Raw genomic sequence first — 25,122 nt, forward strand, 5'->3', positions numbered from 1 at the left:
TCAGGCGCTCCATTTCCATGGAGATGCCTCAAAGGCCACGAGGAAGAGGAGAACCCACTGTTTGAACCTGTAACTGTCAGACACCTAAGCAAGCTCTGGCTCTGTTCAAGCCATACTACCATTAACCTGCCATTGGGAAAAGAGAGGGATGTGATCCAAAAGAGTAGACTTCCCCTCCCTAGCTCTCCTGAACTGGCTGGGGTAGAAAATCAGATATAGAATCAGGCTGAAGTGGTAGAAGACAAGGGGAAAACACATCTTTCACCACTAAGTCAATTTTGACTTTGGGAAAGATACAAGTTAGAGACACCGGCCGGGGGCAGTGGCTCACGCCTGTAATCCCAGCACTTTGGGAGGCCAAGGTGGGCGGATCCCTTGAAGTCAGGAGTTTGAGACCAGCCTGGCCAATATGGTGAAACCTCGTCTCTACTAAAAATACAACAATTAGGTGGGCATTGTGGCAGGCGCCTGTAATCCCATGAACCTGAGAGGCAGAGATTGCAGTGAGCTGAGATTGCACCACTGCACTCCAGCCTGGGCAAAACAGCAAGACTCCGTCTCAAAAAACAACAAAAAAAAGCTGGAGACCTCAAGGGGCTGCCCAAGTTTTATGCTCATCTCCTTTAGATGAAATAATTTATATCACGTCAATGTAGATTTTAGAGGTATCAATGTTTGACCTAAAAATATATCACTATTAGCCCCGTTTTCTTTTTTTTTTTTATTTGAGACAGAGTCTCGCTCTTGTTACCCAAGCTGGAGTGCAATGGTGCCATCTCAGTTCACTGCAACCTCTGCCTCTAGAGTTCAAATGATTCTCCTGCCTCAGCCTCCTGAGTAGCTGGCATTACAGGCATGCACCATCATGCCCAGTTAATTTTTGTATATTAGTAGATAGGGTTTTGCCATGTTGGCCAGGCTGGTCTCGAACTCTTGACCTCAGGTGATCCACCCACCTCGGCCTCCCAAAGTGCTGGGATTATAGGCGTGAGCCACTGAGCCTAGCCTCACTATTAGCACTTAAATGGAGCAAAGCCTCACCAATTCACTGCAACTACTGAAAGATGATGAGAAATTAGTAAAGAGGCTGACTTATTCAAAATCCTTTAAGAAAAGAGTCTTTATTATTTGCAAGTACATAGAGCTACACAAATAAGACTCAAAACTACTCCAAGATGATTTTTCCAAGTATATGCTTAATGAATAGATAGAAATAATCTGACATTTTCTTGGATAGTTTATATTCAGACATATAATTCTAAATGCTTGTAAAAAGTACACTAATGCTTTAAACATAATTTATTTTTACCTTTCTTTAAAAAACAAATCATACTAAGCTGATGTTTAAATGATTTTGAGAAAGCAATCATCCATGCGTTAATTTACTTGCCTTTATTCTCATAGCAAGTGAAATGTCTTCTGCCTCACTCTCCCTTCAGTTTTCCCAAATTAACAGTAAACATGGGGTTAAACTGAAGTTTTAATGTATTTATAAGCAATTATTTCTAATTATTTCCCCTTGCTTATTATTATATCCTTTCAAAAATTTCCACATCATATGTCAAATCAAAGCACTAATAAGTATATACTTACAAGGTATATATGAGGCCATGGTTATAAGAAGAAAATAATAGTAGTCAAAAGAGATATTGTATTTGTTAGGAAGTCTTATTGAAAACATTCCTGTTTTCTTCACATACGGCAAGGCAGCATATATTGTAAGAAGTTCACCAGCAACTCCGACAGGATATAAGATGATAAAAAAATTATATCTGGAGAAAGAAAAACCTCAGAGAATTATTTTTCTAGAATAGTTATTTGACTTTACAAGTCTATTGCTACTACTAAATTTAAACTTCAAAATTCTCTTTTCTTTACATAATTACGATAATCTTACATAAGGTTAATAGTTCTACTTTAATCATTTGCTTATTAATTATCATCCTTTTTTCCTAGTATTAGTTTCCACAATAGGCAATGTCTTTTTAATAAAATAGTATCAACTTATTTTAGATTACTGAAATACTTTTGTATATTAAAAAATGTATATGTAGTTTTTCTTGGTTTTGTCTTGAGATGGAGTAGGTTCTTGACACCAGGCTGGAGTGCAGTGGCACAATCTTGGCTCACTGCAACCTCCACATCCTGGGTTCAAGTAATTCTCCTGCCTCAGCCTCCCAAGTAGCTGGGATTACAGGTGCATGCCACCATGTCCAGCTAATTTTTGGGTTTCTTTTCTTTTTTTTTTTTTTTTCTTTTTTTTGAGATAGAGTCTCACTCTGTTTCCTAGGCTGGAGTGCGGTGGCGCAATCTTGGCTCACTGCAACCTCTGCCTCCCAGGTTAAACAGGTTCTCCTGCCTCAGCCTCCTGAGTAGCTGGGATTACAGGTGCACACCACCATGCCCGGTTAATTTTTGTATTTTTAGTAGAGACAGGGTTTCACCACGTTGGTCAGGCTGGTCTCGAACTCCTGCCTTCGGTTGATCCACCCGCCTCAGCCTCCCAAAGTGCTGGGATTACAGACCTATGTAACGTTAAAAAAAGGTATTGTAGTGATAACTTCTTTGGTGCATAAAATCACAAATGACTGCTTTTGTCCGCGGCAGCTAATAATTTATTGATCAAAATGCTGCGTTTGAAAAGACCAGTGATTATCCTAAATTTTATATCTAAACCTTGAAATTACCAAGGTAGTTATTTTTAAGAGGCATTTGGAAAAGTCTTTGTGGTTACTAATGAAAAGCAATTATTGCAGAAAACGGATAATACCACCTGAAGCATGAATAGCTACTAATGAGTATATTATATTGTCTAAAACTGCTCCCGTAACAAAACAAGTTGACAAGTTACTTCCTGAATTCCCACATTCAAGGCAGAGTTAACTTGTTTAAAATAGAGCTAAGAAAGTTCTACTTTAAATCCAAAGTCACCATGTGTTCATTTGGTCTGCAGCAAGGTCTGGAACACACAGTAGGCCAGGCATCATGTATGCCTCCAATTAGAAAACACTCGGTGTTCTACTGGCTGGGCTCCAATAAGAGGGGCCCAAAGGACCCAAGATGATCATATTTCTTCTTTTTAAAAAAATCATTTTTCTCCGAGTCAGCCACTGTATAACAGTTACCACAGAAAACTAAAGTCAAGAGGCCAGAGAGCAAGACCACCCTGGGCAATATAGTGAGACCCTGTCTCTACAAAAAAAAAAAAAATTTAATTAGCCGAGCACAGTGGTGCATGCCTGTAGCCCCAGCTACTTGGGAGGCTAAGGCAGGAGCATTGCTTGAGTCCAGGAGGTCAAGGGGGCAGTGAGCCAAGACCTCACCACTATACTTCAGCCTGGGTGACACAGCAAGACCCTGTCTCAGAAAAATTTAATATGATTTAATTTAAAAAAAGAAAAATGTTTTTAATTTAAAACAAAAGGTCAACATTTTGATGGAAAAAAAGAAATCAAATCTGTATTTAATCATTTTGTTGGCATTACGAAATATCTATAAAGAAAAGTCAAAGTTGTCAGTATTGAACAAGCTTGGAGACAAATTAAAAATCACCTTGTTCCTGTATGTCAGGGATATGCGAAGACAGGAGATGCGAGGAGGGCAGAATTATTTGCCAAATAGATGAGTTGTTCAAGAAAGAACAATGATTCCTTCACTGCACCTGTTAATCCCTTCCTGGCCTTGGAGAAACTCCCTGCTTTCTTACCAGTCTTGGGCAGTTATTTGCATATCATTTAACTCAATCTTTCCCTGTACCTCAATTTTTTAAATCCCATAACTGGACATTTTATATACCTATGTCAATAAAATACCCAAACTGATTAAGTTGCAATTTTTATCTTACGTGGTTTTCTTTTTTTTCCTTTTTTTTTTTTTTTTGAGACGGAGTCTTGCTCTGTCTCCCAGGCTGGAGTGCAGTGGCGTGATCTCGGCTCACTGCAAGCTCCGCCTCCCGGGTTCACGCCATTCTCCCGCCTCAGCCTCCCGAGTAGCTGGGACTACAGGCGCCCGCCACCTCGCCCGGCTAGTTCTTTTGTATTTTTTAGTAGAGACGGGGTTTCACCGTGTTAGCCAGGATGGTCTCGATCTCCTGACCTCGTGATCTGCCCGTCTCAGCCTCCCAAAGTGCTGGGATTACAGGCTTGAGCCACTGCGCCTGGCCTTCTTATGTGGTTTTCAAAAGATTTTTTTTTTTTTTGGCAGGATTGTTCCTTAATAGAAGAAAAAATTAACACTCCTACAATAAGCTAGTTGAAAGTCTTAAGGGCAGTGAAAATTTATAATGAAATGGGAAAAAATTATATAGTTTATTTGACTTTACTTGCACTTCAGAAAGATTGCATGTTACTACCTCTCTAAGTTCTGAGGGCAGTATGGGACATTTAACTATGGATAGACCACATTCAAAAAAAAGATACAGTGCTTCTTTGAAGGTTCTCAATTACTGTCTAAAAGTTTTTTGAAGGGAGTGAATTTTCTAAATTAAAATGGAAATCAATAGGAAAAACATAATATATACAATTACCTATTCTGAGGACTTTTCCAAGAACACTTATAACACACAAGTAGAATCAAAGTATATTCAAACTATAACAATAGGCTAAACTTATAAATAAGAAGCCATTTCTAAAGTGTAGTTTTATTTGAGAACAACATCTTCAACATCTGAGCATAAATACAAGTATTATTTTACATTACTTAATGGCGTTGGGAAGTATATTTAGATGGCTGGGATTTTTAAGATCTTTTTGACATGAAACATAATTATTTACCATTATGATCAGCTGACAATATATTATGCAACACATGATTTCAAAGACTGAAAGACTGTATAACTTGTTTAACATTAAGGCAATGGATAAACAATTTCTTTTTTTGAGACACAGTCTCTCTCTGTTGCCAAGCTGGAGTGCAGTGGCATGATCTCAGCTCACTGCAACCTCCGCCTCCTCGTTCAAGCATTTCTCCTGCCTCAGCCTCCCAAGTAGCTGGGATTACAGGCACATGCGGCTAATTTTATTTTTTAGTAGAGATGGGGTTTCACCAGGTTGGCCAGGCTGATCTCGAACTCCTGACCTCAAGTGACCCACCCACCTTGGCCTCCCAAAGTGTTGGAATTACAGGCATGAGCCACCACGCCCAGTCTGCAATGGATAAACACTTTCTAAACAGCAAATTTAAACATACAATGGCAGTTTCTAACTTTTACAGACACTCAAGACATGCAAATGCATTCCAAAAGACAGACACACAAAGCCATCAAGTCTCATGTGCCTGACCTCAGGAAAATGTGCAACGTACATTCTGTTATCTTCTTCAGACAAATTTTGTAAATTCAGCACATGAAAAGAGATTAGATGATAAGTTAGTATTTTTAAAGATGCCAGAGGTCCAGAACATTGTCATGCTAAATGATATTAATGTGTTCTAGGATTAGAGTCGCTACATTCAAAATTGCCAACCTTTAAAAAGCCCAGTCACTAAAGGTAAATACATTTTCATGTACAGTAAGATTAAGACCACCCAAATCCCTGTAAATCATAGTGCAACCTTCTTATGACAGACAAGACACTTAAGCTCAAATTATAATTTCAAAGTATTTCATCCTATGCAAAGTGGTAAGCCACAAGTGTCTAAAGAAGAGCTAGAGAGTATTAAAACGTCTAAAAGAATGTAAAACATGGTCGGGCGCAGTGGCTCACACCTGTAATCCTAGCACTTAGGGAGGCCGAGGTGGGTGGATCAGTTGAGCTCAGGAGTTCAAGACCAGCCTGGGCAACATGGTGAAACTCCTTCTCTACAAAAAATACAAAAATTAGCCAGATGTGGTGGCCTGTGCCTGTACTCCCAGCTACTTGGGAGGCTGAGGCAGGAGAATCGCTTGAGCCCAGGTGGTGGATATTGAAGTGAGCCAAGATCATGCCACTGCACTCCAGCCTGGGTGACAGAATGAGACCCTGTCTCAAAAAACAAAAAAGCCCCAAAAAACCATAAAACACAACAGTGATTATCCTTGGGTAGACAGATTATAAGTAAAGTAATTTAAAAGTAGTTTTCCTTCTTTTTGGTTTGTATATTCTCATTTATTATATTTGAACATGTATAACACATGAGATTCAAAAAGAGTAATTGACTAGGCATGTCAATCACACCTATAATCCCAGCATTTGTCACCACCTGACATATCACATAGCTATTAGTTTCTGTATTGTCTTCGTCATAAGGCAGAGAATTTGTTTTGTTCATACCTGCATTTCAGGCATGCAGTAGGCACACACCATTTGTCATTGTTACTGCTACTATAAATATAATACAAAGAATAAAGTGAACAAATCTCTACTGATTTGTGACTTGTTCTCCAAAGAGCAGTTTTGCTTTGATAACAACTTTCTAAAATGTCAGTTGCTCCAAGAATTCAAACTTCAAAAAGAACAGATATCTTTTGCTTTAAAAACTGTTGCTTTAGGATATATTTGGAGCTCTTCAAATATAAATTTTATCCACATTCCAAACAATACAATTTTTTTTTTTTTTTTTTTTTTGAGACGGAGTCTCGCTGTGTCTCCCAGGCTGGAGTGCAGTGGCGTGATCTCAGCTCACTGCAAGCTCCGCCTCCCGGGTTCCCGCCATTCTCCCGCCTCAGCCTCCCAGTAGCTGAGACTACAGGCGCCCGCCACCACGCCCGGCTAGTTTTTTGTATTTTTAGTAGAGACGGGGTTTCACCGTGTTAGCCAGGATGGTCGCGATCTCCTGACCTCGTGATCCACCCGCCTCGGCCTCCCAAAGTGCTGGGATTACAGGCTTGAGCCACCGCGCCCGGCCCAAACAATACAATTTTAAGTAAGTATGACTATTAAAAATATCTCTGCAACTTAAAGCTAAAAAAATTAAAAAAAAACCAATCGCATTGTATAAATGACATAAATTGTGGCTGCTAGATTGACTCTTAAAATAATTTACATCACAGACAAAAAAACACCATATTTTTGGCACTGCTTATTTAAGCTAATCCCAAAAATGTTTACTGTGCTTTCCGAAACAAAAATGAATGACCAATTCTGAGGTTAAGGATACTACAATAATTTGTCTTACATTTATTTCACTCAAAATATTTATTAATACAATTCCTCTCTGATCATTAAACTTTTAGAAGACAAAGCATAACTCGTATAATTATTATTTAATATTATTAAATAAATAATACAGTTAATATTATTATTAGTTGTATCAGCTAATATCTAAAGCAACAGCACTCTGGCATCATGGGGCTGAAACACGAATTTTAGTTCTCTGGCGTTAGCACATAAAATAAGCACGCACAGGACAATGAGAAACTAAATGGCAAGATATCGCCACCTGGCCCATTTAATGAAGTATGGCAAGTGGTCAAGAAGGCTGAATGTGTAGAAGGAATAACGAGTGATCTCTGTCACAGTCCACGCGACCAGAAAAAGCACCACACTCTCCTCATTCTGGATCTGCAGAATTACAGAGAAATCCAGTGTCATTCAACCTGGAACTTACTTTTCAATGAAGGTACTTACTTTACTTATGTATTGCCTTTTATTTATAATGGGATGTTAGGGTTACGCAGATGCCACACAGAAAACTTCATGCAGTCACCGTTAACATCATTAATTATAAACCTGGAACTTAAATATATCCTATGCACAGGAATAGTTGACCATAGACTGGTTTTTCTTCCCTCGTCCATCACTTCAGGCAACAACGCTATCGTTGGAGGACAATGTTACCTTGTTGAAACCAAAATCTGACCCTCCTACTTCTCGTAATCATTGACTCACACCTGTTCTACTGTAAGACCAACGCTTGAATTACTCACTCATCTTTGGCCCTTTCACCACTATTTTAATTCACGGTTTTATCATCTCTCATCTGGACTACTGTAACTGTTTCCTAAATAGTCTTTCCTCTCTTTATTCCACTCATGAATGCAACTTTTCTTTTAAAAAGAAGTCAAGGAAGCAAATAAATACAAAACAAATTGGAATTAGCTAAGTCCTGTGATTTAAAAGTTTCACTGGTCCCATACTGCTTCACAGAATAGAAGGATGAGCCCTAATACCTGCACACCATATTCAAGATTCTTTACAATCCTTGCTCGGAAATCTCTCCAACTTCATCTACAATTACTCAACCCTCCTACCTACTTCTCTCTCTGGTGACACTAGATTTCGTTATTACCAGAATATGCTCTGAACTTGTGCAATTTAACACGTTATTCCCTCTCACTGGAATGTTACTCTCTTATTCCATAAAAAATCTTTTCCCATCTTTCAAGATTCAGCTAAAACATCTCGCCCTCTAGAAAACTGTCTCCAACCCTCTCCTCTCACCCTGAGCAGTTATTTATTTGCTCACCACCCCTTTTTTTTTTTTTTTTTTTTTTTTTTTTTGAGACAGTCTTGCTCTGTCACCCAGGCTGGAATGCAGTGGTGCAATCTCGGTTCACTACAACCTCCGCCTCCCAGGTTCAAATGATTATTGCGCCTCAGCCTCCAGAGTAGCTGGGATTACATGCCTTGCTAGTTTTTGTATTTTTAGTAGAGACGGGGTCTCACTGTGTTGGCCAGGGTGGTCTCAAACTCCTGATCTCAAGTAATCTGCCTGCCTCAGCCTCCCAAAGTGCTGGGATTACAGGTATGAGCCACCATGCCCAGCCCAACACCCTTCTTCTACTGTATTTTGTTCATATCTGTATTGTGGCATTTGCCAGTCTGTACTAAGAGTTGTCTGGCTAACTCTTGTACATGTCAGTGCTCAACATCTGTATCCCTCCTTAAGGGAAGCCTTCTTTCACTGCCTACGTCAGACGAAGTCCCTAGGTATACTGCAATGCATACCGAGCTCTTGCTTCAAAGCACTTAACACTTACATAATTAAATATTTGTTCAGCTTCTCTCCCAAGTTTAGGCTCCACCAGTGAGAACCATGTTTGTATTGTCAACAGCCATATCCCAGCACACTGTCAGGCACAGATGAGGTGCACTATTAGCATCTGTGCATGATTCCGAGTTAAGTGTCCCCCACTTCCCAACAGCCAGTACACTTGACAGCTGGGATTGCCTTGTTTTTTTTTTTTTTTTTTTTTTGAGGCAGAGTCTTGCTCTGCCACCCAGGTTGGAGTGCAGTGACACGATCTCGGCTCACTGCAACCTCTGCCTCTTGAGTTCAAGAGATTCTCCTGCCTCAGCCTCCCGAGTAACTGGGACTACAGGTGCGCACCACCACACCTGGCTAACTTTTGAATTTTTAGTAGAGACAGGGTTTCACCATGTTGACCAGGCTGGTCTTGAACTCCTGACCTCAAGTGATCCACCCGCCTCAGCCTCCCAAAGTGCTGGGATTACAGGTGTGAGCCACCATGCCTGGCCCACCTTATTCGTTTCTGTAAATCCAGAAATTTGAACAGCACCACGTGTACAGAATACATTCAGTAATATTGGTTGAATTAATTAAGGAGTGCTGAATAGGTACCAATGGGAAACTACCATCAGCAAAAAATAAATAGGAACATTAAGGCAGAGATCCTCTGGAGGATAAACGGGGCAGATGGGTCCTGTTTTCTTTTTGGAACTTGCGACTCTCAAGCTTCCCTTTACCTCCATCTCTCTCGTTAATGTCTAGTTAATGTTGTCTTTCTTCTCCTTCATTCTTCAGACTCATGGTGGTCCTAACTCAGCTATCATATTCCCTCACTGCCTGGAAGAGTCTCTCTTCTCGTCTGTGAATGCTGCCCTCCTGCTTTTAAACGAGTAGGCAAAGTTAATTAATCCTTTGCCTCTCCCATGCCATGTGCTCGCTGCTGTCTGCACTACCTGCATGGCAGTTGCTGGTTAGGGAACAGGTAAATCATGCAAGTTGAGTGAAAGATACTAGTCACGAGAGATAAAAGTATATAAAGGCAGGAGGTCAATGAGCTGTCCCCACACAGACAGGAGGCCAGTGAAGCTAAGAGGAACAGAGAAGAGGTCAGGTGTCAGTCCCCAATCTGAGATAAGAAAGTCATCTGAGAAATGGAAAGGAGGCCAGAGATCTGTCCTCAGGGAGACAGGAGGTTCTGAAGGCTGTCAAGAGGTCAGAAGGGTTCACATGGGAAATGTTGCTGTCATGGGTTTAATTTTTTTTTTTTTTTTTTTTTTTGAGATGGAGTCTCACTCTGTTGCCCAAACTGGAATGCAGTAGTGCGATCTCAGCTCACTGCACCCTCCACCTCCCGGGTTCAAGCAATTCTCCTGCCTCAGCCTCCCGAGTAGCTGGGATGACAGGCGCCCGCCACCACGTCTGGCTAATTTTTGTATTTTTAGTAGAGACGAGGTTTCACCATGTTGGCCAGGCTGGTCTTGAACTCCTGACCCTCAGGTGATTCATCCACCTCGGCCTCCCAAAGTGCTGGGATTACAGGCATGAGCCACCTTGCCCAGCCCTAACATGGGTTTAAAAATGCCCAGTATCTTGACATAGGAGCATGGTGTCTATCTCGCCTAAAAGGTTTGAATATTAATTAGATTCAATAATTAGGTCTGTCTCCTGTCATGCCTCAATAAAAATTGTTTATTTTTCCTTAAGCTCCTTAGCATTTTTTTGAAAATTATTTTTAATTGGAAATTAAAATTGCATATATTTATGGTGTACAACATGATGTTCTGAAATATGTACGCATTGTGAAATGGCTAAATCAAGCTGATGAACCTATGTATTACCATATATACTTATTTATTTGTGGTAAGACCCTATTCTCTTAGCAACTTTCAAATATACAACACACTGCTATTAACTATAGTCACTACATTGCATAATACATTTCTTGAACTTAATTCCTCCTAATTAAAATTTTTATCCTTTGACCCCTTCTAACTTTTAGTCTTTTCCATTTGTTCAGATCTTCAGGACTGCATTTACTTTTTATGTCTGTTGCTATAATACTCAATGCTAAATGAGATATAATTTTTTTTTTTTTTTGAGATGGAGTCTCGCTCTGTCACCCAGGCTGGAGGTGCAGTGGCACAATCTCAGCTCACTGCAACCTCTGTCTCTCGGGTTCAAGCAATTCTCCTGCCTCAGCCTCCTGAGTAGCTGGGACTACAGGTGCTCGCCACCATGCCTGGCTAATTTTTGTATTTTTAGTAGGGACAGGGTTTCATCATGTTGGCCAGGCTGGTCTCAAACTCCTGACCTCAGGTGATCCACCGGCCTTGGCCTCCCAAAATGCTGGGATTACAGGCGTGAGCCATTGCCCCTGGCCAGAAATAATAAATTTTATCCTGACAACTTTGATTACACAATCAAAGAGGACAACTTGGATTGAAAAGAAACTTCTACAGAAAAGAACATTTTCTACCGCTTATTTGACAGAGTCTGAATACTAATTTCAAAAACTAGAAAATATCACACGAGAATATATTACGGATATAAGATGTCAATATTTGGTTTTGTTTGTGTTTCAAAGCCAGTCTGCTAAGGCACTAAGTCAATGCACAATACCTAAAACTCAAACCCAACTCCTTGTTGTCCAATTCTTCCACTTCCTGAAATACACAAATGTCAATATTTTAGATTCCTATGAATGGAAAGCTTTCCTGCAGGCTCAAGCAGACAATATGTTTGTGTCACTTACTGGTTTTATACTGTGAGTAATGAGCCACACCATAAAGATTCTTGAACTCACTTGGACCCCAGTCACAAGCACAGAAGTAGGTACAATTCCTTAAAAAGAAAAACAAGTCAACTATTGCCCTAAAGGCAATTTAAAATAAAAGTATAAAATTGAAGCAAAAACTCACCAATTAAACAGTGAACTATCTGTAAGCAAATAGAAAAAAATCATCACGTCAATAATAGAAAACATTAAATAAACCACTGTCAACACTGGTATTAAGCAAATCCACAGGTGGTATGTAATCAGCAAAATCGTATTGATTTTGCACAACAAAAAAATATTCACATAAATATTACAGCAATAGAAAAACAGCATGATGGAAAACTTACCTCAAGCAAAGCAAATGTCTGGAAAAATTTAAGTGTCTTCTGAACACTTTTATATAAACCTCTGTGTGTTCCTTTTTCCATATAAAAACGTACCATGGCAATAGCTAGAACCAACCACCTAAAAAAAAAAAAGTATTTTATAAAGTTCTTTCGAACTTAATACCACTGATTTATACATTTGTGTTTACAGCAGCATTATGCAAAATAGTGAAAAGGTGAAAGCAACCGAAGTGTCCGTAAGTGAATGAATGGATACTTGAAATGTGGTCTATACAGACAGGGCACGGTAGCTCACGTCTGTAATCCCAGCACTTTGGGAGGCCGAGGCGGGTAGATCACTAAGTCAGGAGATCGAGATCATCCTGGCTAACAGGGTGAAACCCCATCTCTACTAAAAATACAAAAAATTAGCCGGGCGTGGTGGCGGGTTCTTGAGTCCCAGCTACTTGGGAGGCTGAGGCAGGAGAATGGCGTGAACCCGGGAGGCGGAGCTTGCAGTGAGCTGAGATCGTGCCACTGCACTCCAGCCTGGGCAACAGAGCGAGACTCCGTCTCAAAAAAAAAAAAAAAAAAAAAAAAAGATAATGTGGTCTATACAGACAATAAAATATTAGCCTTAAAAAGGAAAAGAAATTCTGACATATCATGCAACACGGATAAACCTTGAAGACCTTATGCTATGTGAACTAAGCTAGGCACAAAAGGACTACTACTATATGATCTTTTTTTCTTTAAAAAATTTCTTTGTTTGCATTATGTGTTGCTGTCATCTTTAACAAATTACTGATTGATTGAGACAGTATCTCACTCTGTCACCCTGGCTGAAGTGCAGTGGCGCAATCATGGCTCACTGCTGCCTTGACGTCCAGGGCTCAAGCGATCCTCCCATCTCAGCCTTCCCCATAGCTGGTACTACAAGTGTGCGCTATCATATCCAACTAATTTTTGTATTTTTTGTAGATATGGGTTTTCGCCATGTTGCCCAGGCTGGTCTCAAACTCCTGAACTCAAGCGATCCATCCACCTCAGCCTCCCAAAGTGCTGGGATTACATGATGTGAGCCGCCATGCCTAGCGTGTATGATTTAATTTATATGAGGTATGCCTAGGGTAGTCAAATTCATAGAGACAGAAAGTAGGATAGTGGTGGCTAGGGGCTGGGGACAGATGAGGCATTGAAGAGTTAGCGTTCACTGGGTGCAGAGTTTCAGTTTTGCAAGATGAAAAGTTATGGAGACAGAAGGAAGTAATAGTTACACAAAAATGTGAATGTACTTAATGCCACTGAACTTATACTTTAAAAAGGTTAAGTGGGCCGGGTGCAGCGGCTCACGCCGGGAATCCCAGCACTTTGGAAGGCAGAGGCAGGCGGATCACCCGAGGCCAGAAGTTCGAGACAGTCTGGCCAACACGGTGAAACCCCGTCTCTACTAAAAATACAAAAATTAGCCAGACGTGGTGGCGCACGCCTGTAGTCATTGTTGTTGTTTTTAAAAGCTCTAATAACTCACCCAGGGAAATGAGGAGCTACCCTGGTCTTTTTAGATAGTCTCCAAAGAGTCTAGTGAGTGGATTTATGAAATATAAAATTATCATGCAGTTTTAACTTTTTAAAACAAACAACACTCATACAGTGGACCAATGGCTTGAAAAGATTCCTGCAAAGAATCTGCTAACTGAATCTGATGAAAATGCATGCTCAAGAGAACAATAAGATGGCAGAATGACACTTCTATTCCTAGAAGTGTCACCTCTGTGCTCAAGTGATTCTCCCACCTCAGCCTTCCAAGTAGCTGGAACCACAGGCATGTGCCACCATGCCTCTAAATTTTTTTTTGTAGAGACGGGATCTTGCCATGTTGCACAGGCTGTTTTTTCTTTTCTTTTTTTTCTTTTTCTTTTCTTTCTTTCTTTTTTTTTTTTTTTTGTGTGAAACAGAGTCTCACTGTCACCCAGGCTAGAGTGCAGTGGCACCATCTCAGCTCACTGCAACCTCCGCCTCACGGGTTCAAACAATTCTCCTGTCTCAGCCTCCCAAGTAGCTGGGACTACAGGTGCCCACCACCACACCTGGCTAATTTTTGTATTTTTAATAGAGACGGGGTTTTGCTGTGTTGGCCAGGCTGGTGTCGAACTCCTGACCTCAGGTGATCCACCCACCTCAACCTTCCAAGGTGTTGGGATTACAGGGGTGAGCCACTGTGCCTGTCCCTTTTTTTTTTTTAAGCAACCTTTTTGAAAGCAGGCCCATGGCTGATCTCCTACCTGTGGCTTGGCAATTGTTGTCATTGTTGTTGTTGTTTTAGTGAAAATTAAGTAAATATTAATTGATGACTTTTTTTTTGTCCCGAGATGGAGTCTCGCTCTGTCACCCAGGCTGGAGTGCAGTGGCCGGATCTCAGCTCACTGCAAGCTCCGCCTCCCGGGTTCACGCCATTCTCCTGCCTCAGCCTCCCGAGTAGCTGGGACCACAGGCGCCCGCCACCTCGCCCGGCTAGTTTTTTTTTTTTTTGTATTTTTAGTAGAGACGGGGTTTCACCGTGTTAGCCAGGATGGTCTCGATCTCCTGACCTCGTGATCCACCCGTCTCGGCCTCCCAAAGTGCTGGGATTACAGGCGTGAGCCACCGCGCCCGGCCTAGACACTGTTTTCAATGCATAACATACTAACCGCAAATCCTCACAATAACCCTGTGAGGTTATTTTATTGAATATGAGGGTCTTCTATTATCCTATTGAATATGAAGGTCTTCTATTATCCTATTTCACTACTGAAAAATAGGCAGAGAGGGTCACACAGCCACCACTAAGCTCAGAGTATATGCTCTTAAGCCACTATGCTGTATCAGTCTGGCTCTAAGTATATACTGTGCCCTGAGATACCAGCTAATCATAGCAATTCATATTTACATTGTATTTTTTATGTTATATGGAGAGCCTATGCTCAAATATTTTAATTGATAGTAGCATGCTATCCAAAAAGTTTGAAGGCCACTCTTTTAGATGAGAAAATCATCTTCCAGAGACATTGAGTTACTTACCTGAGTCTTAAGAGTAAGTTAATGATTGAGTCTGAAACAGAACCTGTGTAGTTTCTAGACTCCCTAGTCCTGACCCCTTTCCACTCTTCCCTAGCTTCACTGTGGCTATGACTGATGGATTTATCTCATGTGAGTGCCGACACTGAACTCAGTGCTGGACTGATCCTGTGGCACTAATTTGAATCATGCTTTAGGTACCTTCCACAACTAAAGTGTTATGATTTTATTATCTTCAATTCCAAGTCCCCGTATTTCTTCTAAGAAAACAAAAGGTATATTAAGATATTTTCATTCACATTTTCCATACGCTTGTCTTTTTCAGGTGAATCCAAATCAGATGTCCACAAAAGATAAGTTTGAGAGGCAATTATTAACCTACCAATCAAAGGAGTCATTTGGACGGCAAGTTTTCTACATTTTTAAACAGCATTGTATAAAACTCCATGCATCGTTAACATTATAACAAGTTCTACTGTTGTTCCATAGGTGGCAGTATTGTACCACCTAGCACAGTATCATGATCATGCCACTCACTAAACTGTGGGAAATAAAAGAAATTAACAGACTCAGGGGTTTGAAAGGACCCATCGAACCATCTATTCTAACCTCTTGTCTGTTTTTCCATAAATAAGGCCAGGAGCCAATTGAATCAGGGTTCACTTCCTAAGCCCTCCATCACAAGGGGTGACAGTCAAAGTCTTCTAAGGGTCCTGTATTGAACTAGTTTTGAACTTCCTTCATCCATCTGCTTAGTAACTATAATAAAACAAACAGAAAATATTTCAAAAGCAATTGGAATTTCTGCAATTAGGATTTTTTTTTTTTAGACAGATTCTCGCTGTGGCCCCCAGGCTGGAGTGAGTGGTGTGCCTGTGGCTCATGGCAGCCTTGGGTTCCCACGCTTCAGCAATCTTCCCACCTCAGCCCCCTGAATAGCTGGGACCATAAGGGTGTACCATCGCACCTGGCTCATTATTGTTCTTGCTGTTGTGGGTTTTTTTGTTTTGTTTTGTTTTTTGGTAGAGATGGGGTCTCCCTACATTGCCTAGGCTAATCTTGAACTCCTGGGCTCAAGCCATCTGCCTGCCTCAGCCTCCCAAAGTAATGGGATTACAGGTGTGAGCCACTGCACCTGGCCAGACTCTCTCTTTTGTGATACTAGCAGTTACTGATGATCATTGCCTAGATCCATTATTTCAATAATTATTGAAAAACAATATTCTAGCTTGCTATTTCCTTTGTATACCTCCTTTAGCCATTTGGAGGCTTGTACCGAAGATAGTCTTCAACTTTCATACACTCCATACTTTTTTTTTTTTTTTTTTGAGATGGAGTCTTGCTCTGTCGCCCAGTCTGATGCAATTTCAGCTCACTGCAACCTCAACCTCCCAGGTTCAAGTGATTCTCATGCCTCAGCCTCCAGAGTGGCTGGGATTACAGGTACCTGCCACCACACCCAGCTAATTTTTGTATTTTTAGTAGAGACGGGGTTTCAACATGTTGGCCAGGCTGGTCTCGAACTCCTGACCTCTAGTGATCTGCCTGCCTCAGCCTCCCAAAGTGCTGGGATTACAGGCGTGAGCCACCATGTCTGGCCCATACTTTCATATATTGTTCACTGACATCTAAACTGCCTTTTCTAGATAAAAATTATACTTTCCTTTAGCAGCCAATATGTGAGTGCTTCCACTGATTGTACACTGGCACTCATGCCAATAATGAGTCAACCTGAAAGATTCATAAAAGAAAAAACGCCCGAGAAATTGATTTTCACTAAGATTAAAACACCTGCTCTTTGAAAGGCACTGTTAAAAGAATAAAAAGTCAAGCCCAAACTGGAAGAAAATATTTGCAAATCACATATCTGGTAAAGCACTTGTATCCAGATTGTATAAAGAACTTTCAAAACTCAGTAACAGGAAATCAAACAGCCCATTAAAGAAAAAAAATGGGCAAAAGGTTTTCTTTTTTTCCTTTTTTTTCTTTTTTGAGACGAAGTCTCAGTCTGTTGCCCAGGCTGGAGTGCAGTGGCACGATCTCGGCTCACTGCAAGCTCCACCTCCGGGTTTCACACCATTCTCCTGCCTCAGCCTCCAGAGTAGCTGAGACTATAGGCGCCTGCCACCATGCCCAGCTAATTTGTCCTACTTTTAATAGAAACAGGGTTTCACGGTGTTAGCCAGGATGGTCTCGATCTCCTGACCTCGTGATCCACTCACCTCGGCTTCCTAAAGTGCTGGGATTACAGGCGTGAGCCACCATGCCCAGCTAAAAATGGGCAAAAGATTTGAACCGACACTATACCCAAGAAGATATACAATTGGCAAGTGAAGCACATGAAAAGATACTCAGTATCATTAGTTACTAGGGAAAACAAAATCAAAATCCCAAAGAGATAACACAATATACTTCTCAGAATGTCTAAAATTACAATGACTGACCACAGCAAGGGTTGGGAAGGATGTGCACCAATGGGAAGTCCTATTCATTGCCAGAGGGAAGATAAAAGGGTATAACCACTTTGGAAACCAGTTTGGCAGTTTCATAAGAAATTACACTTTGGGAGGCCAAGGCGGGTGGATCACTTGAGGTCAGGAGTTTGAGACCAGCCTGGCCAACCTGGTGAAACCCCGTCTCTACTAAAAATACAAGAAAATTAGCCTGGCGTGGTGGCGCAACGCCTGTAGTCCCAGCCACACAAGAAGCTGATGGGTGGATTGCTTGGGCCCAGGAGTTCAAGACCAGCCTAGGCAACATGGCAAGACCTTGTCTCTACAAAAAATTTAAAAAATAGCCATATGGTGGCACATGCCTGTAGTACCAGCTGGTCGGGAGGCTGAGGTGGGAGGATCACTTGAGCCTGGGAGGCTGAGCAGTAAGCTGAGCTGGTGCTGTCTTTAAAAAAAAAAAAAAAAGACTATTTTAAATAAACCACTAGGAATAAAAATGAAATTTTAAACATCCACTGTGCAGCAGGTATCCTCCTAAGAACTTCATATCCATTATCTCTTTATTCCTTTATAATCTAGCTAAGTAGTTGTGCTGTTCCAACTTTACAGATGAGAAAACTAAGAGTCAGAGAGGTTAAGTAGCTTATCTGAGGTTACCCAGCTACAAAGGAATGAGACACAACCTTTAAACCACACCTTTCTGTATTGTGTACAGACTAAAATCCAAACATGTTAGCAAAGCATCTAAGGCCCAGTGCAATGGCCCAAGCTACCTGTCCATCTTCATTTCCCACTCTACACTTCAGGCCCTCTTCTTTTTTTATTTTGGAGACAGAGTCTCGCTCTGTCCCCCAGGCTGGAGTGCAGTGGCGTGCTCTCGGCTCACTGCAACCTCTGCCTCCCGGGTTCAAGCGATTCTCCTGCCTCAGCCTCCCGAGTAGCTGGGACTATGGGTGCATGCCACCACACCCAGCTACTTTTTTGTATTTTTAGTTGAGATGGGATTTCACTGTGTTAGCCAGGATGGTCTCGATCTCCTGACCTCGTGATCCGCTCGCCTTGGCCTCAAGTGCTGGGATTACAGGCGTGAGCCACCGCACCCGGCCCAGGTCCTCTTCTTGATGCCGTAACAGATGTCTTGCAGTTTCAGATCTCTGTCCTCTAACTCATGCTGTTTCCCCGCTTATGCCTACTAAGTCCTTCACCGCTCAGTTTAAATGCTGTGATCTCTCACAGAAAACTTTCTGTAATTCTCCCTGTCCATCCTCTGACACATCTGCTTAGCACTTATCTCATTATTTTAGTGCAATTGTTGTTTATACATTAATGCCCCAGGTTACCCTGCTTTAAGGACAAGGCCTAAAGTATTTGAAGGACAATGCATTTATATATACGGGCTCAAAAGTATTTGTCGGAAAGAAAGAGAGAGAGAGAGGGAGGGAGAGAAATGCCCACTTCCCTATTATGAGCAAGTGCCATAAAAATCCTTACATCTGGCCGGGCACAGTGGCTCATGCCTGTAATCCCAGCACTTTGGGAGGCTGAGGTGGGTGGATGACGAGGTCAGGAGATTGAGATCACGAGGTCAGGAGATTGAGACCATCCTGGCTAACACAGTGAAACCCCATTTCTACTAAAAAATGCAAAAAAAAAAAAAAATTAGCTGGGTGAAATTAGCTGGGTGTGGTGATGGGCACCTGTAGTCCCAGCTACTCAGGAGGCTGAGGCAGGAGAATGGCATGAACCCGGGAGGCGGAGCTTGCAGTGAGCTGAGATTGTACCACTGCCCTCCAGCCTGGGTGACAGAGTGAGACTCCATCTCAAAAAAAAAAAAAAAAAAAAAAAAATCCTTACATCTGCCAGGCATGGTAGTAGCACTCACCTGTAATCCCAGCTACTCAGGAGGTGAACGCAGGAAGATCGCTTGAGCCAGGAGTTTGAGGCCAGCCTAGGCAACAAAGCTAGACCGCATCCCCCCAACAAAAAAAACCCCAAAAATCCCTACATCCTTTAAAGGTATAATTCTACTTCTGGGAATTTATTACACTAAGCCACTAATTGAACAGAAACAAATAAAAGTAAAATGTCATTAGGGGCATGATTTAATCCATTATTGTGTATTAATTCTATACACTCATATGTAACTATCAAAAAGTGTAATTATGAAAACCATGTGGCCAGGCGCGGTGGCTCATGCTTGTAATCCCAGCACTTTGGGAGGCCGAGGTGGGCGGATCATGAGGTCAGGAGATCGAGACCATCCTGGCTAACATGGTGAAACCCCATCTCTACTAAAAATACAAAAAAAAAGAGCTGGGCATGGTGGCAGGCGCCTGTAGTCCCAGGTACTCGGGAGGCTGAGGCAGGAGTATGGCATGAACCCCGGAGGCGGAGTTTGCAGTGAGCCCAGATCGTGCCATTGCACCCCAGCCTGGACAACAGTGCGAAACTCCATCTCAAAAAAAAAAAAGAAAGAAAAAGAAAGAAAACCATATGAAAACCTGACAGACTATTAAGTGAAAATGGAAAAATATACAATAAAGCAGATATTATAACAGTGCTGTAATACATTCACTCATTCATTCATTCAAATATGTATTGAGTACTTCATGGAGTTTACACTCTACTGGAGATGACAGACAATAAGCCCTGCGAATAAGTAAAATGTGTTGTACAGTCATATGAAAGAAAGTGGGATGGAGAAAAATAAACAAGCAAGGGAGATAAGGAGTATGTGTTTCACTATTCAACTTAAGATGGCCAGGTAAGGCCTCCTTGAGAATGTGGTTTTCAGTAAAAACTTGGAAGAGGTCAGATATTCATATAAATGATAAAAAGAAAATGAAAGTATGTGATAGGCTTATAAAATGATGAGTTGTTTTTTACATTTATGCACAATTTTGTAAGATTTCTTAAATACAGTTCCCTTTGCAATTTGGGGGGTGTGTGTGTGTGTGTGTGTGTGTGTGTGTGTGTGTCTGTGTGTTTTGCTTTTGAGATGGGGTCTTGTTATGCGGCCCAGGCTGGTCTTAAACTACTGGGCTCAAGCAATCCTCCTACCTCAGTCTCCTGAGTAGCTGGGATTACACGCGCATACCACTGTTCCCAGCTTGTTTTGAAAATTATTACAAAAAAATTAATAAACATGCCAAAGTTCTGCTAAGAGAAATAAAATAAGTTAAATGAACAAAAAGAACCTCAACTAGTCCTCTGCTGTCCACCCCATGAAACATGTAAGTTCTTGTCCCAATTTCAACACTACAACTTCTTCAACCTTATTTACCACTATTTCCCAACAGCATCCTCCAGTTCAATCAAGATAATACATCAGGCTTGCATATCATGCCTATTTCCAGAATTTATAATCTTATTCCTTCTTCAAATCTCAATGCCTCTAGAAAGCCTCCGAAGAGTCAGTTACAGAGATTATTCCATTTCAGTATCCCTTATTTTGTAAATATGACAAGGAAACTTCTCAATAGAGGCAGAGGGAGACAAGTTTAGAATAAGCCCTGATTTGCCGGGGAAGGGTCAGGGGGACAGAATGGAGAAAGCATTTAATTCTGCGCCACGTAAGGCAGGTGACCGGGAAAACTTCAAAGAGGTCTATCTGATTAGAAGTCATGGGAATAATAGGAGAACATTATACAACAGTGAAAAACCTGAGCAAAGAAGCAGAATGCTGTGAAAATACATGGTGCTTTGAGGGAAGAGTGAGTCAGAGATACCAAATGCAAGTTGACTGGAATGGGGACTCGGGAGCAGATTGCAAAAAGCCTTGAATGGCAGACAGCCTGAATCCCTTATGTCAGGGTGGAGGTGGCAGAGAGTCACTGAAGTCTTTAAACTGGAGCTATGCATTGATGTTCATTTTTGAAATATAAGTTGGCTTTCAACACAGAGAGTCAATTGAAAAGAGAAGGGACAGACACCCAGTTAACACAAGGCAGATATTTCAAAATGTTTACTGGCTGGGTGTGGTGGCTCACACCTGTAATCCCAGCACTTTGGGAAGCCAATGTGGGAGGATCACTTGAGAACATCTTGGGCAACAGAGCGAAAACCTGTCTTTACAGAAATTATTATTATTATTTTATTTTTTTGTGTGAGATAGAGTCTCGCTCTGTCATCCAGACTGGAATGCAGTAGCATTATCTCTCAGCCTTCTGGGTTCAAGCGACTCTCGTGCCTCAGCCTTACAAGTAGCTGAGATTACAGTTGTGTGCCACCACGTCCGGCTAATTTTTGTATTTTTAATAGAGACGGGGTTTTGCCACGTTGGCCAGGCTGGTCTCAAACTCCTGGCCTCAAGTGATCCACCCAACTCAGTCTCCCAAAGTGCTGGGATTACAGACGTGAGCCACTGTGCCCAGCCTACTCTACAATTTTTTTTTTTAATTAGCTGTGCGCCTGTAGTCTCAGCTACTCAGGAGGCTGAGGCAGGAGGATCGCCTTGAGCTTGGGGGTTGAGGCTGCAGTAAGCACCACTGCACTCCAGCTTTGAAAACAGAGCAAGGCCTTGCCTTAAAAAGGAAAAAAAAAAAAAAAGAAGAAAAGAAAAGAAAACGTTTATTAACCGGACTATCACAGAGGAGAGAGAATTCTTTCAGTTCTGAATGCATTTAAAGGCGGCAACATTTGGTGACTACTGAATTGTTGTAAATACATTAGTTTTCTCTCTTTCCAAGATTATAATTTAGGAAGAAAGAAAGATGAAGTAGCAGGACGGTGAAGTCAGAGAGTCTGGGTTGAAGCGCATGTCTGACTGACACTTGCTGGCTGTGATCTTGGGCAAGTGTCTGTGCCTCACTTTTCTAATCTATATAATGTAATATAATGTGCCCCTCACAGGACTTTAAAGGACTAAAAATACACCTAAAATAAGCAACACAGTCCCCTGCATAGTAAATCCTCAAATAACATTTGTGTGAACTGTATTTGGTATTCAGTATCATATGCTAAGCACATAATAGAAACTCAATCACCATAGGTAAAGATTTATTAAATCTTTGTCAATCACATTTTTCTATAAACCCTGGAGAAAGTTTAAAATATTAAGCCGGGAGTGGTAATCCCAGCACTTTTGGAGGTCGAGGTGGGAGGATTGCTTAAGGCCAGGAGTTTGAGACCAGCCTAGCCAACACAGTGAGAGCCCATTTCTATTTTTAAAAAATTAAAATAAAATATTAGGCTCGGTGCGGTGGCTCACACCTGTAATCCCAGCATATTGGGAGGCCGAGGTGGGGGAATCATTTGAGGTCAAGAGTTCGAGACCAGCCTGGCCAACATGGTGATACCCTGTCTCTACCAAAAATACAAAAATTAGCGGGGTGGCACACGCTTGTAAGTCCCAGCTACTCTGGAGGCCAAGGCAGGAGAATCGCTTGAACACCCTGAACACCGGAGGCGAAGGTTGTCAGTGTGTGGAGATGGCACCACGGCACTCCGGTCTGGCGACAGAGTGAGACTCCGTCTAAAAAATAAAATGAAATACTGGCCGGCACGGTGGCTCCCGCCTGTAATCCCAGCACTTTGGGAGGCCGAGGCGGGCGGATCACAAGGTCAGGAGATCGAGACCATCCTGGCTAACAGGGTGAAACCCCGTCTCTACTAAAAATACAAAAAAGCCGGGCGTGGTGGCAGGGGCCTGTAGTCCCAGCTACTCGGGAGGCTGAGGCAGGAGAACAGCGTGAACCCGGAAGGCGGAGCTTGCAGTGAGCCGAGATAGCGCCACTGCACTCCAGCCTGGGCGACACAGCGAGACTCCGTCTCAAAAAATAAAATGAAAAATAAAAATAAAAAAATACTAAACTTTTCCTCACATTTACATAAGTTAATACTTCGAGTGATAATGGGAAAATAACTTTTTTAAAAGGCAGTGCAATTAGAAATAGAAAAGCATTTTCTCAACAGGTTTTGAGAAGCAGTTGACACAGAAGTCACTTTGACAGCTCTGCGAAGAGCGACAGTCATTGTGTAACCTTAACTTGCAAGTCATACTCAAAGCCAAAAATGAAGGTCCAGAGTATCAGCCACGGAGTCTGAGGCCATAAAGATGCTGGGCAGGAGCTCCAGGCTGAGATAAAGGGGTTGGTTATTTCAAAATCGTCCAAAGTGACAAGCTCTAAGACGTGCTGTGCTTTAAAAAAAAAAAAAAAAAAAAGTCACGGTGAAATTAACAGGGGAGAAAACTCTGCCCAGTGATCGCAGCATGAGGCTCCGCGCTCTGGAGACCATCGGGTGGCCAGGGCAGGGCGCTCCTTCAACAGCAGCGAAGGCAGCGGCGCCCAGGCCGCAGCCGCCTCCCCCGCCGGCCGGCCCCGCATTCCTGCCCGGGTCTATACTTAACCTCCGGCCAGCGCCCCGCCGTGCACCGTATTAGGCAATGCCCGGAGCGCAGGGCCCTGCCCCCCCGCCCGCTCCATTCAACCCCGGCGGTGGCCGCGGCGACAGCTCCCTTCCCCCACGGCCGCTGCCCGCACCCCCCGCGCCCCTCATACCCCGGCCCGCGCCCCCTGAGCCCGGAACCTCCGCGGACCGCGGCGCGGGGTGGGCCCGAGGGCGCCTCGCGGCGCGCGTACCCCGCGGTCATGGCGATGTTGTAGAAGGTGAGCCAGGCGGTGGCCAAGAGCCCCAGGCGCCTCCGCTTGCCGGGGGCCTCCCGGTCCTCGCCGGCCTCCGAGGCGCCGCCGTTGGTGCCGTCCTCGTCGCTGGACGCCATGGTGGCCGCGCACCCGGGGGACGTGGGAGAGAGTAGCAGGAGCGTGGGAGGGGACCCTGCCCAGCGCGCAGCCCGAGCACCGCTGCCCAATGCCGCCACCTCCGTCAGGCGCCCCATGTGCCACGCGCAGGGGGCTCGGCGGAGCCAGCACGACCGCGACGGGGAGGAGCGGACGCCCCCGGCCACTGCCCGCCACGCCCCCGCCCCGCCCCGCCCCTTGGGAGCGCGCGCGGCTTGGGGGCCAGAAAGCCTGGCCTCGGCAATGGGGATCCAGAACCCGTGACCCCCGGCACGCTTTCCAGGCGGCGCTGTAGTTTCCGCTCCCGAGGAAAATGCACCCGCCTCTCTAGCTGGGGTCCTCTTCATAGAGAGACGCCCAGACGCCTTGAGCCCTGGCGATGTGCGCCCTGCGAGTGTTTAATGGGGACACAGGGAATGCACCTGAACTTGGCGTGGCTCTGCCCGCCTGGCCTTTTGTAAGGCAGTTTCTCAATGCGCAGGCAGGGAGCGGGATCTTCCCGCCGCTCATTCTTTTCTTTTTAGAGACGCGGTCTCAGTCTGTCTCCCAGGCTGGAGGGCAGTGACTCGAATATAGCTCACTGCAACTTCGTGGGCTCTAGCGATCTTCCCACCTCTGCCTCCCAAAGTTCTGTGATTACAAGCCTGAGCCACAGCGCTGAGTCAAACATTCATTCATTCTTAAGAGCTTCTGGGGAAGAAATGCCCATTTCGCCCTGTTTCCCGTTTACCAGGGAGTCCAACAGGTACTCCAACAGTTCTTCTAACAGTGAGAAGACCGTCCCACTTCCATGATTTATTTTTTTAGAGTCTGGAGTGCAGTGGTGTGATCTCGGCTCACTGCAACCTCCGCCTCCCTGATTCAAGAGATTCTCCTGCCTCAGC

General features: G+C 43.1%; 1 protein-coding gene across 3 annotated transcripts in view; it reads right to left on the minus strand.

Moving 5' to 3' along the window:
* HACD1 (3-hydroxyacyl-CoA dehydratase 1) overlaps window positions 1-25,122 on the minus strand; it is a 28,936-nt gene that overhangs the window by 2,677 nt on the left and 1,137 nt on the right. The window contains exons 1-6 of one of the 3 annotated variants that reach the window (XM_015146546.3): window positions 24,080-24,507; window positions 12,010-12,127; window positions 11,805-11,823; window positions 11,639-11,727; window positions 7,357-7,478; window positions 1,594-1,772 (exon numbers count right to left, since the gene is read on the minus strand). In XM_015146546.3, coding sequence (XP_015002032.2) covers window positions 1,594-1,772; window positions 7,357-7,478; window positions 11,639-11,727; window positions 11,805-11,823; window positions 12,010-12,127; window positions 24,080-24,336 — 784 coding nt within the window. In that variant the 5' untranslated portion in view covers window positions 24,337-24,507. 3 annotated transcript variants of the gene reach the window in all.

This window comes from Macaca mulatta, chromosome 9 (genome assembly GCF_049350105.2).
Source record: "Macaca mulatta isolate MMU2019108-1 chromosome 9, T2T-MMU8v2.0, whole genome shotgun sequence".
Taxonomy (NCBI): Eukaryota; Metazoa; Chordata; class Mammalia; order Primates; family Cercopithecidae; genus Macaca; species Macaca mulatta.